This window comes from Mixophyes fleayi, chromosome 1 (assembly GCF_038048845.1).
Source record: "Mixophyes fleayi isolate aMixFle1 chromosome 1, aMixFle1.hap1, whole genome shotgun sequence".
Classification (NCBI taxonomy): Eukaryota; Metazoa; Chordata; class Amphibia; order Anura; family Limnodynastidae; genus Mixophyes; species Mixophyes fleayi.
In genome coordinates, this window is record NC_134402.1 from 416,034,461 (window position 1) to 416,048,235 (window position 13,775).

The window sequence follows — 13,775 nt, forward strand, 5'->3', positions numbered from 1 at the left end:
CCAACAGTCAGGCGATGAGGAGGGGAACATTGTATGAAGTTGGGTGGGGGTATAATACCAGCGATAATAAATTTTATAGGATGTTTCTTTTAATCTGGTCGATATGGAACTTTTGGCTATTCCCAGTCTAATGTCCTCCCAGGCCTCCTCGTCTGGAGGGGGGCCGATATCTCTCTTCCAGTCAACTTCATGGGAGAGCTGAGGGTGGAGAGTGGAGTCAAGAAAGATACTATAAAGTTGTGTTATCATACCCTTAGCCATGGGGTGGTGTTTACAAAGGTTCTCGAACGGAGTGAGGGGATGTAGTATATATTTGGGTGGCAGGGATCGAAAAAAGTGGGTGATTTGAAAGAACTCGAAGGGGCTGAGCGTCCGGGCTGGGGAGCGAGACTGGAGCTCTGCTAGTGGAAGCCATTGGCCTTGTTTCGAGAAGTCTGATGGGAATTTAAGGCCAGCCTGAGTCCAAAGGCGGTGTCTCACTCTAGAGAGGCCAGGAGAAAATATAGGATTAAACCAAATGGGAGTCAGGGGGAAAGGGTGGATGTGAGTTTAATTTAAAGGAGCAAGAGCCCCAAACCTTAATGTCAAATTTAATGGTAGGAAGTAATTTGGAAGGAGAGGGGAGGTGTATAGGGAATAGACCCCAAAGTGCAGTGAGATCAGAGAGGGCGATGTGTGCCACAAGGTGGAACCCGAGGGGGCATATGATGCAAAAATTTGGGAAAAGTGGGAAGCCAGATAATATAGCTTGATGTCAGGTAGACCCCTACTGCCGCCAGAAATGGGTTTTTTTTCAAAACATTGACCGAGACCCTTGGGGGCCTGTGATTCAAAATAAAATGAGTAAGAGCTTTCTGGATATTAGATAGGAGGGTACCGGGGACAGCAACTGGTAGTGTTTGGAAAAGATATAGCCATTTGGGTATGATATTCATTTTGACTGCTATGATCCTGCCCAGCCACAAAATAAGGGGGTTCCAAGAAGCCAAATCAAATTGTGTTTTGGAAAAGAGGGGTGGGAAATTTTCTTGATAGAGGAGATCGTAGCGAGATGAGATAAAATATCTGGGAGTCTATTCTCCTAGTCTGACATTTAAATTTGAACGAGGACCATAACACATCGGCCTCCTGAGGGGAGACATGGACCAACATGGCCTCTGATTTCGTATAATTTATTTTATAGCTAGATACACCACCATAGGTCCGGAGAACATTATAGAGGTTGGGGAGGGAGATTGCCGGTTGACAAAGCGAAAGCAAGACATTATCCACAAAAAGCAAAACTTTAGAGTTGATGTCCCCCACCTGCACCCCGCAAATGTTATGATTAGAACGGATTTGAGAGGCCAGTGGCTCAATCACCAGAGCGAAAATAAGGGGAGAAAGGGGGCAACCTTGCCTTGTACCGTTTTGGATGAATATCGATTTGAGTGTGTACCGTTGATCAATACTTTGGGGCATATTCAATTAGCTTTCGGATTCGCGGTAACGCGCGTTACTGGGAAAAGTGCGCGTTCTTGCGGGTATTACGGTACCGCATTAACGCGGATTTTCAGGGCTGCGAACGAAAATCCACGTTATTGCGGTAACGTGTATTACGTTTCGCGGCTGTTCCGGCGCGTTACCGCGAATCCGAAAGCTAATTGAATATGCCCCTTTGGCTGAGAATGAAGAGTACAGTGCCAGGACACCAGTGAGAAAGTCACCAGCGAAGCCGAAGGCCTCAAGAGCCGCTCTCATAAAACCCCAGTAGATCCTATCAAATGCTTTTTCAGCATCCAGAGAGAGGATTATAGTGGGAGATCTCCTGGTGTTTGCAATATGGATAATATCAATAGCTCTTCTGGTGTTATCCCTTGCCTGGCGTCCCGGGATAAACCCCACCTGATCATAATAGATCAATGATGGAAGAAATACATTCAGGCGGTTTTCCAGAATTTTAGCCTATATCTTTAAGTCCAGGTTGAGGAGGGAGATGGGTCTGTAGCTGGCACAATGAAGTGGGTCCTTTCCATCTTTTGGGATCACTACAATTCTAGCTTCGAGCATTTCGGATGGGAAGGGAACTCCTTGAAGGACGTCATTGTACAGGGAGTGCAGGTGGGGGACAAGCAAGCTCGAATTTTTTTTATAATAAGCTGCCGTAAATCCGTCGGGGCCTGGGGATTTACCATTTTTTTTGTGATTTAATAGCAAGCTGAATTTCATCCAATGAGATTTCTTCATTGAGGTGTTAGAGGGCCTGAGGGGATAGTTTGGGGAGTTTAGATTTAGCAAGGAAGTCTGAAATCAGCGTGGCATTGGACTGCTGTGAGGAAGAGACAGGGGGAAGTAGAAGATTTTAAACCCTTCTTACAGGCTCTTCACCCCCACCTTAGGAATTACATTCAATTAAGTCAGATTTGTTAATTGCACAGCTCACGTAGGTCAGTTAGCAAAGCATACTTTGAGAGGTTACATAAAATATTCACATGGTCATACATGAATTCAACAGAAAATAACAATCAGTCATTAGATATACTACATAATCATCACAGTGTCTGCTTAGATAGTCCACCAGTACATTGTCCTTGCCTGCCACATGGAGGGCTGAGAGCGATTTCAGGTTACTTTTTGCCTACCACATTAAGGTGGTCACTTATGTTGTCATTGCTGTTTGTTGTACTGCCTTGTTTGTTTATAAAGGCCACTATCATTTTGATGTCCGAGTATATACTTAGAAGCTTGTACCGTAGACAGGCCTGAAAGTTTTGGACCGCATGTAGGACTGCCATCATTTCCAGGATGTTCACCTGTAGATGTATTTTTTCCTCCAGCCAGCTGCCCTGCTTTATCATTGTGGCCATGTGTGCTCCGCAGCCCATGGAACTGGCATCCATTGTGACAATTGTCCACTCTGACTCAGAGAGCCACACTGATCTCTTAGACCTGGATGCTGCCACCAATCGAAGGATCGTCTTCTCTTCTTTGGAAGGTTGAGCATAAAGTCTAGTGATCCTACTGTCTGATCCCATTTGGCATAAATATTTGATTGAAAACACTTCATGTGCCATCTTGCTCACAGAAGGATGCTTACAGTAGAGAAGAACATTCCCAGAAGACGGAGGCATGCTGAATCTCGTGTTTGAGTTTGAACCTGATGTGCTAGAGACTGAAGCTTGATCAGCTTTGTCCTGCTTTGTATCCATTTGTACCCTTAGAAACAGGAGTTGCTGTGAGAGTACCAGATGACTTTTTGAGGTGTTGATCAGCCAGCCATGTTGTTGTAGAAAGATATCTACCGGAGCTGTAGCCTCTTCGGCCAACTTCTGTGACTTTGCTGTGATCAGAATGTTGTCCAGGTACGGCCATAAAGCTATGTTTCGCTCTCCAAGTGCTGCTACCATAACTATCAGAACCTTTGTAAAGGTTCCTGGGGACATGGCAAGATCGAATGGGAGGCAAGTAAACTGAAAGTGCTTTCCCTGTATATAGAATCTTAAAAAATGCTGGTGCTAGGTTGTGATGGTGATATCCTATAGATTTTAAGCTTGAGAGCAGGGTTCACTTACCTCTCTGTCTATATGTATTACCCTGTATTGCCTTATTAATGTTTGTTCCCAATTGTAAAGTGCTATGGAAATTGCTGGCGCTATATAAATAAATGTTGATGAGGATATGAAAACATGCATCTTTCAGGTCTATTGTGGTCAAGAAGTCTCCTTTCTCTATCCCTTTGAGGATGGAATTGATACCATATGGAAAGGTCTTGCTTGTACAAACCGATTGAGAGAGCGCAAGTCCAACACAATCCTGAAGGCCCCTGATGCCTTTTGAACCAGAAACAGCTTTGATTAGAATCCCATGTGTTCCTGCTGTCGACTGGAACCAGCGGAGACTGGATCGGAATACAGTCATTGGGTCCTCTGCTGTCTTTATTTACCCCTTCTTGTTTTAAGGGGTCGAAAGGACTGCTTTGCCATAGTATTCAGCTGTCCAAAATACTGTCTTCCAGGTCTATATGCACAAGCTTCCCTAGTCATTATCATTTGGATATCTTTACTGGCTCTCAGTTTGGGAGACATGTTCTCCGCACAATTAAACTCATGATTTTGCAGCATGTGGCTGGTTTGTTTTTGGCGATGTGACACTGTGGTAATGTGGCCACCCTATACTATGTAACAGTTTGTAAAATTGAATGGTTTACATTGACAACTATTCTACTACCCAATAAGAGGATTTATGTACTTACGTTAAATCCGTTTCTCTGATTCCGTCTGGGAGACACTGCTTACCATGGGTTGTGGAGGGAGCTTGGGGAGTTGGCACCTAACTAGTTAACTTTTAGTACTGCCAACAGATCCCTCCCCTCTACAATCCCCCTGCCTCTTCCTGTCAGTTAATTAAAAAGCCCCAAGGAGAAAAGGCCAATCAACCAAAAGCACACAGAAGAAAAGCAGAAGGGAGGGATCGCAGTGTCCCCCAAACGGAATCAGAGAAACGGATTTAACGTAAGTACATAAATCCTCTTTTCTCTTTCATCCAGTCTGGGGGACACTGCTTACCATGGGGACGTTCTAAAGCAGCCCCCTAAGGGTGGGACTACTGTGGGACCTGCTGTGAGTGTGTTCTCTATATTAGAACACACTCCAGCTCTGCCACCTGTAAAAAAAAGTTAAGAATAAAATAAAAGTTAAAAATTACCTACAGTACTAAAACACTGCCCAACTCCATGGGCACCTAAAAAAACCTGACAGGAAGAGGAAGAGGCAGGGGGATTGTAGAGGGGAGGGGTCTGTCGGCAGCACTAAAAGTTAACTAGTTAGCTGCCAACTCCCGAAGCTCCCTCCAAAACCCATGGTAAGCAGTGTCCCTCAGACTGGATGAAAGAGAAATATTATTTTCAGAATGTAAGCAAAGGATAGCAATTGCAGCTCTTAACTTGTATAGTGTATAAAGGAATTGTCTGAACCACCTAATACATAAAGGTAGCCCCTATGTTTAATACAAATTACATTCAGTCAAATATTGAACAGAACAAACAACACATAACCATATAATGTACCATAATTGCCAACATAGTTCTGTTTATTGTTAACTTGTGTGCTAAAGGCATAAGTTAACAGATGGAACATAAGGCAGTGACTGTATCCTTAAAATAGTTCAGTAGTTATGAATAAGGAACCTTTGACCTCTATGAAATGTACAGATGAACATATTCTTTAAACAGTATACATTATTTAAATGATGACTTATTTGGGGTCCAGAAAAGAAAATGTGGGAGAATACAAGGCCATCATTCTGTCTGTGAATCAAGACTTCATTAACGGCCATATTCCTTTCCATTGTAAAATAAAAAAGTGAAATCAATGATACAGCCACTATTAAAGTATGCATTTTACAAGTGGAAGATGGAAACTTTGGATTCTTATTATACAGATGGAGCAGGCAACATGTACAGATACCAACATGACTGGCAGTCTTATAAGAAATAACGCCACCTTTAGCGGAGTTGCCACTAATTATACAGAAGGCTGGGGAAGGAAGAGTCATGATGCATCTTTAAGTGTTGGAGGACTAAAGTATGTACATGGCTCTACCATACAAGGGTGAAGAAAAACTCAGTAGTTTATAATTAATCTTGCTCCCAGCTTTAAAGGTGGGAGAGAGTAGGGACCCTTTTATTTGCTATATGTGGGGGGAGCTTGATCAAAAGTCCACACTCCACTAAAGGTAGAATTATCCTTTAAAACCAACCTGTTGCCCATATACAGTGGAGATAGCCATTTTGTGGTTAATTGACTATAAAAATACAGCCTATCCACTAGGAACCAGTGACATCTCAAAGGTGTATCCTGGCAGATATTCATGGACCACCGATTCCAGGTAGGTGGATGAGTTGTGTTCTCTCATGGGTAATGGTTCAGCCACAATATGGTTGTGTCTACTGTGTGCAGGTGACAGCTCCACTAATAGAACTGCAGATTGTTTACAGGCTCGCAGGACATACTGGTATTCTGGTTTAATGGCCTGTTTTCCAGCTGGTGCTTTAGGAGAGTCAACATGTTGCTTATTCCTTTTATACAGTGTCATTTCTGTACTTTAATATGGCACATCTTACAACAGAAACTAAGAATTAAATAGATGTAATACATTGTTATTTTACATTAACAAACAAAGAAGGTTTTTATTTTATTAAGTTAAGGCTGTGCATAATTAAAAACAAACATATCTGATCAATAGCCTTCATAAATACACCCACAAGGTGTGCACAGCTCGTCCAGGTCATATTTGTATCTGTACAATGACAGATGAATAGGCAGGCATGCAAGTAACTTAAAACCATAATGTCTCATATTCTGCAGCAAAATGGAGTCTTGTATTTAAAAAAAATGGCATTACCCTTCATTACACAGTTTTAAACTTATTTATTTAAAAAATAAAAAAAATAATAATAAAGAAAAGAAACAATATAGAAACTGACAGACGTTTAGGAAATAAGACATGACTGAATGAAGTATTTTGGACAAAGTGCCTCGCAGTCCCTACTGATAAGTTTGTGCCGTTCAGATCTGAAGCTTGTCTCGACGTCAGTGTAGTGGTTAGTCCAAAATAGATATCCATTCAAGTGAAAGAGGACATTTCCACTGACATTATAAAAGTTTACTTAACGTTTCAAGTATTTGGGTTCTTACGGCCACAGTTTAATAATAATGCTTTTGTACAGTAGAAAGTTCTTCTAAAAGGTGATCCTTCATTAAGTCCGTCCTTTAAAGGGCTCGAGGCCTCTTGGGATTTATTTGTTTGCTGGCCTGCTCCTCCTCTTGTAAAGCAGCTCGGAACGATTTCACTTTATCTTAAATGAAGAAAATAAACCATATTAAAAGACAGCATGTAGAATATAATGTAAATAGGACAGCATTAATTCTGAACTAGTCAGCAGAGGTGCAAGAAAGGAAACATATTCCAACCACACCAAGGGGTAAACGTATCAAGCTGCAAGTTTCCCGGCGGATTTGAAAAGTGGAGATGTTGCCTATAGCAACCAATCAGATTCTAGATTTAGTTAGTACATTCTACAGAACGATAGCTGAATTTGATTGGTTGCTATAGGCAACATCTCCACTTTTCAAACCCGCCGGAAACTTACAGCTTGATACTTTTACCCCCAAGTAGTCAACATCCCTAGGAAATGTTAAATAAATTATATCCACCCAGGGTATTTGACAATTCTATACTCTGGTACACCCATATACATACTTGAATCAATAGTACTTAGAAAGAGAGAAGAATTAATGTGTTTATGAAAGGGGCACTCTGGGATGTATAATGTTTGTTACAATAATTCAATCTTTATTGTTAACATGTTAAAATATATGTAAATCCTGATTGATTGGACAGTAGCAAAATTTTAAAACATATAAGATATTAGATATGTAACTGTGCAGTAACCATCCCAAAAAAAAAGTGAATTCAAATTTGTCTTTAAAACTGCTATGGTATGTTTGTGTCAATATTTTTAATAAATGAGAATTTCCATTTGTATGTAATTAAAAGACTCTTTATAGTTCATTACTCTTTGGTTAATTAGATTGGCTCTAGGATATAATTTGCCTCTCAGATACTATATAATAATCTATAAGTCTAATAACCTTAGAGGGTGAAAAGAATAATATAGGCTGCCATTATATCCCTAAGATATTATAGAAAGGATATTAATTATACTATAGTATAATACTTGCTCACTGCAGACAGCATGTGTACATACTGATATCCTAGTGATTTTAATTCACTGAGGTCCAGATTTTCATTCATTCAGGTGCATATACATCATACTTAACTGACCCTCCTGTCTGCTAGCGGCATATTCTATCCTCTAGTAAGGAGAGCAAGCATTCGTCAGCTGTTGTGGAAAATACGTGAACCAGACAGACAACACATACATAGCTATATAGCAAAATAAAGCTATGATAAAGCTAGGTAGCGAAACGCGCATCAGTGCAGATGTTTACAGGCCTTTTGTCAGAAGCCCATGGTGGACAGACATCACTGAAGTGAAAGCTGAATGATACATATAAGATTCCTTTAAGGATGAAGCATTTATAGCTCATATTCCAAGACTACATAGATTTGGTTCCATATTCTAGACAGTGCACAGTTTCTACAGAGTAGTAATGTACATACCCCGTAATTCAATGAGGATGTCAATCTTCTGCTCCAGGATTACTTCTAGTTGTGTAGCGTATGAATCCACATCATAGTCCACCTCTTCTGTCATCTCTAACAGAGCCTTTTCATCTTCCAGCCACCTTATAGACTCCTGTGCATAACACAATCCCCACATTGTTACAGCAAAGACAAAGTTATGAGTGTATGTATTACAACCAATCTGCATGAATAATAAAGACTCCAGGGAAAAGAGGTGTTTTATATAAATCAATTCTTAACTAATAATATGTGCACAAATGTACGGTAACCAGGGCCGGATTAACCATAGGGCTAACTGGGCTACAGCCCAGGGGCCTATGGCATCCAGGGGGCCCTTGAAAGTGCTCAGCAGCAGTATTGATCGGTCGGGAGCGGGGGCGCCCCCGGCGCGATCAGAGCTGCTGAGCACTTTAACTGTGGTCCTTCTCCGGCGCGCTGTAGTCTCCTTACTGAGGAGATCTCGTGACTCTCACGAGATCTCCTCAGTAAAGAGCGTACAGCACGCCGGAGAAGGGGGTAAGTGCCGGGCAGCTCGGATCACGGTGGGGGGCCCTCACGGGGAAATGGAGGCCCCTTAGCCCAGGGGCCTCCATTCCCTTAATCCTGCCCCGACGGTAACTAACATCAGACGTTTGCTTTCAGTTTCTAACCTGCATATGATAAAAATATAAGAAATTCAGAAGACGTGGCCAAGATAGCCTCTCATATTTCTGTATTCTACATTAAGTGACATATCACCTTTATGCATTATACAATGATATACTTATCGGATTACCTGAAATACAGCTCTGTGATCTTCTACTACCTGTTCCTCCATCTCCACCATTTGTGACACTGCTTCATGAAATGTGAACAGCTGTGGGGAAACTTCCTCTTCCTAAATGATATAATTAGATATATGATAAGAGCGTGATTTAAATGGTCAAATGTTAATTCTAGTCATTCACTTAGTCATTTTCAGCTGTAATGACAGGCTGCACATATCACACTCACACATTGGTCACATTATGGTGTAACAAAGAGGTTAAAGCATTAACGCAAGGCTTACTATGGAAGTTTGTACAATGAGACCTGCTGTACGTATATGTCACCTGTCACCATACATTTTTATTAAACAATCTGATTGGGATTTTTTTTTGTTTTCTTAAAATTCCCACACACTGCACTGGTTAATGAGCGGACTATTCTGCTCTCAGACTGAATGTGTATCAGAATGAGCCTCATTTATTGTTATTAGTGACTTTGCATTTACCACATCTCATATATGGGTAATTAATAAACACTCATTAATACAGAGAGTCTCTTTACGATGGTGCTAACCAGGTGGTATCATGCAAATCCCATGGGTAACAAATCCTCATAATCCGATTACAGCTTCCTACAACAATAGCTCTCCCCAATTCATGAATCTCTGGGCCAATATATGCCAATACCAATGTCTGCCATATACCATCAAGTGCTACTACTAGAAGGCCTGATGAATCATTTACCATCATGACCAGCAATAAGTAATTATCTGAGGAGAGTAAAAAGTTTTTATGGAACAGTAATACATGAGGGAAATGTTAATATGTGGCGATGGGTCCACTGGAATACATTTACTGAACTGTATAAGCGGTACTCAATCTTCAAACCAGAATGTTTACACCCAATGCAGATGAAAACTCTATGGTCAAATCTTTTATCATATGAATTAATCTTTTTGCCTCATGACCGTGTGATTTAATACCAAAAAAATGACCAGTCTCCTAATCACACAGTAATAACAGGGGGAAGTCACATATGCACATGTAGATATTATGGCCCTTTAAAGCACAAAGCTAGAGCTGATCATTTCATACACAGCTATAGACACTTTCTTGGGCATCTCCTATCAGATGATCTCATGCCTGGATGTGTTTTGCCTTCATGATGTGAATATAGCGAGTTGATCTATACAATAAGGACATTAACCTTATACAATGCAGAAAAACGCAGTATACATATACGTTTTGTTTTTTAACTGTTTTGGCAGAACATGAAAAACCCGACATGTCACTAACAACATGTAGTAAAACAGCTGGTGTAATACACGAATCCACCCACATTTTGTTCACATAACAGTTTGAGATCATCTCTCTGGGGAGAGCTGCCCACTCCCCACAACGACTCCAAGTCATCCAGCTGATTAGGCGCATGATGTAACATGGGGCGGAGGTCTCCAGCAGCAGTTGGATCCACTGTCAGTTCTTTCACTCTGAAATGAGCAACAGTTAACTCAGCAGACCGGATTTATTTACAACTAGGCAAACTTAAAAAATTGGTTACTAAAACAAATGTGAATGTATAAGGTCAGCTGTACAGATCTCCTTGTTCTAAAACAAACTAAAACTGGATAATGGGGACTACAGTATATACCTATAAATGCAGTATACAGAGATATATTTCGGATCTAACAATTAAGACATGTGGGCTCACTTAAAATAATCTGCTTATATACCAGTCATATAGAGCAACTCTCTAACATAGTTGCTTAAGACAGTTGCCTTATACAGACTTGGTCAACCTGTGGCTCTCTAGATGTTACAGAACTACAACTCCCAGCATGCTTTGTTAGGATCAGAGGCAAAATAAAGACTTCAAATAAAGCCTGACAGCCACTAGTTTCCTGCTAGTGCATTAGGTAGATAATTATAAAAAAAACAAACTCAAGCAAGAACATATATTTTATTTTATCATCCTAAAGCTTAGGTCACAGGGTCATTCACTATCTAACACTTATTAGGATGAAATGACAATGCTAAAGACGAAGGAGGTTAAATAAAAGAAAACATACACATCAGTTCTCTTCCGGCTCTCTTTACTACATGGTGGACACAGCTTGGACAAATATAAAAGCATCGGTAAAATGTGGCGCTACACCACTTCCACAAGTGCTGCCTGCACGGAAACTGAACAAGGAATAACCATGATGCGGTCAGTGGTGCGGATACTACGTTCACCATAGAGATCAATTAAATGTACAAGTTGTGTTCACAATGCAGTTAAAGCAAGTGGAGAAGCAAAGCACAGACACTAACATGTACATAACCCAGGTAAGCACTTTATAAGCAAATAGGGTACAGTATGCACAGTCATTGCCATTACATAGTTTAAGTTATGGTAATATGTCTAAATAGCAGCTATTTCTGCAAATTCCACAGCTTTCCTTTGCAACCTTATAGGTCTTCCTAAGCTGTAACTATCAATATAATTCCGATAACTGCATAGTCCTCAAATATCCATAAGAGGCGGCAAAAAACCCCTAGCTGATCTGGTCACTAAGAGAAACAAGGAAATCTCTAAAAGCTGACGGTTACAAATAAATGCAATAAAAAGAAAAAGTTCAAACACAAACTCATGCTATCAAACCATAATGGAAAACTATAAAACCATGCAACACAAATTTGGAACTGAAGAAACTGTGAGCAATAAAGGAACAGTGGCAATGGCTCAGGCCACAAAACACACGTGTACATGTAGAATATCTGGAGTAGAGAAATGCAGGTTAGACCTGGTGAGCGTAGGAGAGAAGTCATCATACTCATAGGAAGGAGAGAGATCAGAGCGACTTCCGCTACCCTGAGAGAAGGGAATATCCGACGGACTAATCCCAAATTCCTTTACTCTGGATCCCCGAGACACAGCAGAGAGAGAGTTTGAAAAGGACAGAATACATTGAGTGTTGGTAGGAAGGAACTACGGTAACAATACATAATTACATAAGGCATGTGGAATGCAATAGTGTGCAGAAAAATGTGACATTTACACAAATTTATTTCTAGCCCTTTTTAATTAGCAGATCAGAAATTCTGCCTGAAGGGATCCATTCATGAATGTGTACAGACAGGGGAAATGCAACAGTTTATTTACAAGAAACATTTCAGTACATATGATATATGCAGTGTTCTACCAATTGAGATAAGAGAAAAGGGAAACCTCACATATAGAGATGCAAGTTAATTAGAGGGGGGGGCTTTCAAAACTGGTGCCAAGATCAGGCGAAACTAAGTGGTTGTCTAGGGCCCTAATGGATAGGGGGTACCTGAAAACACTGAATGAGCGACAGTCTCATGTGCAGAGTTTGTAATGCCTGTGGCACCCCACATGGAAAGTCAGCTATTGACACAGACCAGCATCACACTCCTGAGATTGAGAAGCAGAGGATGCTGCACCCACCTTCAACTATAGTAAGAAGCAGCAGGGGTGGTGCAACACCTGCCGGGGGAGTAGCAGCCATTTCCGAGGGGAAGGGGCACCACCTACAGCGCCCACAAGGCTTGTGTCAAACCTAGAACTATGATAAGTGCAAAATGTAAAGGGATGCAAAGACTGGTCACTGTATGTATCATCGTTAGCTAACTGGGTCTAAGCTCTCGACCTCTAAACTTTCATTTTCACACGCTTCCTGCGTTGTCCTCTAAACAAGTTACAGGAAGTGCAGAGGCCATATTGGAAGGAAGTGCAGAGTCCTTGATTAATCTGAAAATATCTCTGCTTAATCCAGTCCATTAAACGTATTCATTGCACTTGTGAATGCTCCTAGTATAGACCTTTCAAAGAATACAAATTGTAGTTTACAAAACTTTGTGGCCTTCAAATTAGTGCCTGAATAATGCCTTATTTCAGAAACCGCCACAACCTCTCTGGAAGCTCAGAATCAGACCCCTGCTATGATATCATCCTCCGACACTTGGCATCAAACATTTTTAGAACAATACTTGGACCAAGGATAGGGGAGGGGAAATCTGTAGGTCTTGGACTTGGCATTCACCTTTGTCCTGCAAATCAGTGATCAATATGGCCTCAGAATGTATGACATATAATAAATAGTGTGGCGAATGCATGGAACACAAACCTCTGGTAAAACATTGTTATCTGTAAAATGTGAACAAGCCTTAAGCATTATTTCGTACTTTCATCGTACACAAAGGAAATAAAAAGAAAGAACTAGTGTTACATCTTTATATGTAAACCAAGCACCGAGTGGTTGAACTGCTGTGGATCCCTCACATCCCCCATCATTACCACACAGTCGCTGCTATACCTTCTCCTTAGCATTGTTGTATTCTATAGATCTCCATGTCAGGGGCTGGAACAATGTAAGTGTGATCTGATAATAAGTATACAGCCCCTAACCTATGATAATGGCCACTAAGACACAAATCAGTGCAGTTGTCAGAGCATCTAAAATAATTTTCTAGTTCAGAAGTCAAACAGTAAGTCACTGGTCAAATCCAGACATTCTTTGCTGGTAGGATACTAAAGAGGCAAAATGAAGGGAATGCAACCACTATGCTAGTCTGAAGCGTTACCATTACCATTGAAGGATATCTGCTGCTACAGTTACTTCTATTCAACCCCTTTATAGTTAACTATCCCGCCGCCCTGAGTTTTATTAGGGATATTTATAGCCTATCCCCAGCTTTCATCTCTGACTGCAATCACCCCAGTCTCTGGTCCCAACCATTTGATGGAACGGTCGTACTCTGTTTCCACAACACTGTCCGGCCACCATGACTTCTATGAGATTGCACTACATGATGCTGGAAGCTGGGAACAAGAAGAGA

The 13,775-nt window shown here is 41.0% G+C and overlaps 1 protein-coding gene across 8 annotated transcripts in view; it reads right to left on the minus strand.

Annotated features, from left to right (window-relative positions):
* Nucleotides 1–5,039: 5,039 nt before the first annotated feature.
* Nucleotides 5,040–13,775, minus strand: part of KIF2A (kinesin family member 2A) — a 51,120-nt gene continuing 42,384 nt past the window's right edge. For 5 of the 8 annotated variants that reach the window (XM_075183049.1, XM_075183028.1, XM_075183040.1 and 2 more), the window contains exons 17-21: nt 11,720–11,833; nt 10,273–10,423; nt 8,963–9,064; nt 8,164–8,299; nt 5,040–6,835 (exon numbers count right to left, since the gene is read on the minus strand). In XM_075183049.1, coding sequence (XP_075039150.1) covers nt 6,750–6,835; nt 8,164–8,299; nt 8,963–9,064; nt 10,273–10,423; nt 11,720–11,833 — 589 coding nt within the window. In that variant the 3' untranslated portion in view covers nt 5,040–6,749. The remainder of the gene's footprint in view (nt 6,836–8,163; nt 8,300–8,962; nt 9,065–10,272; nt 10,424–11,719; nt 11,834–13,775) is intronic. The other 3 variants (XM_075183065.1, XM_075183056.1, XM_075183073.1) reach the window with 1 other exon arrangement.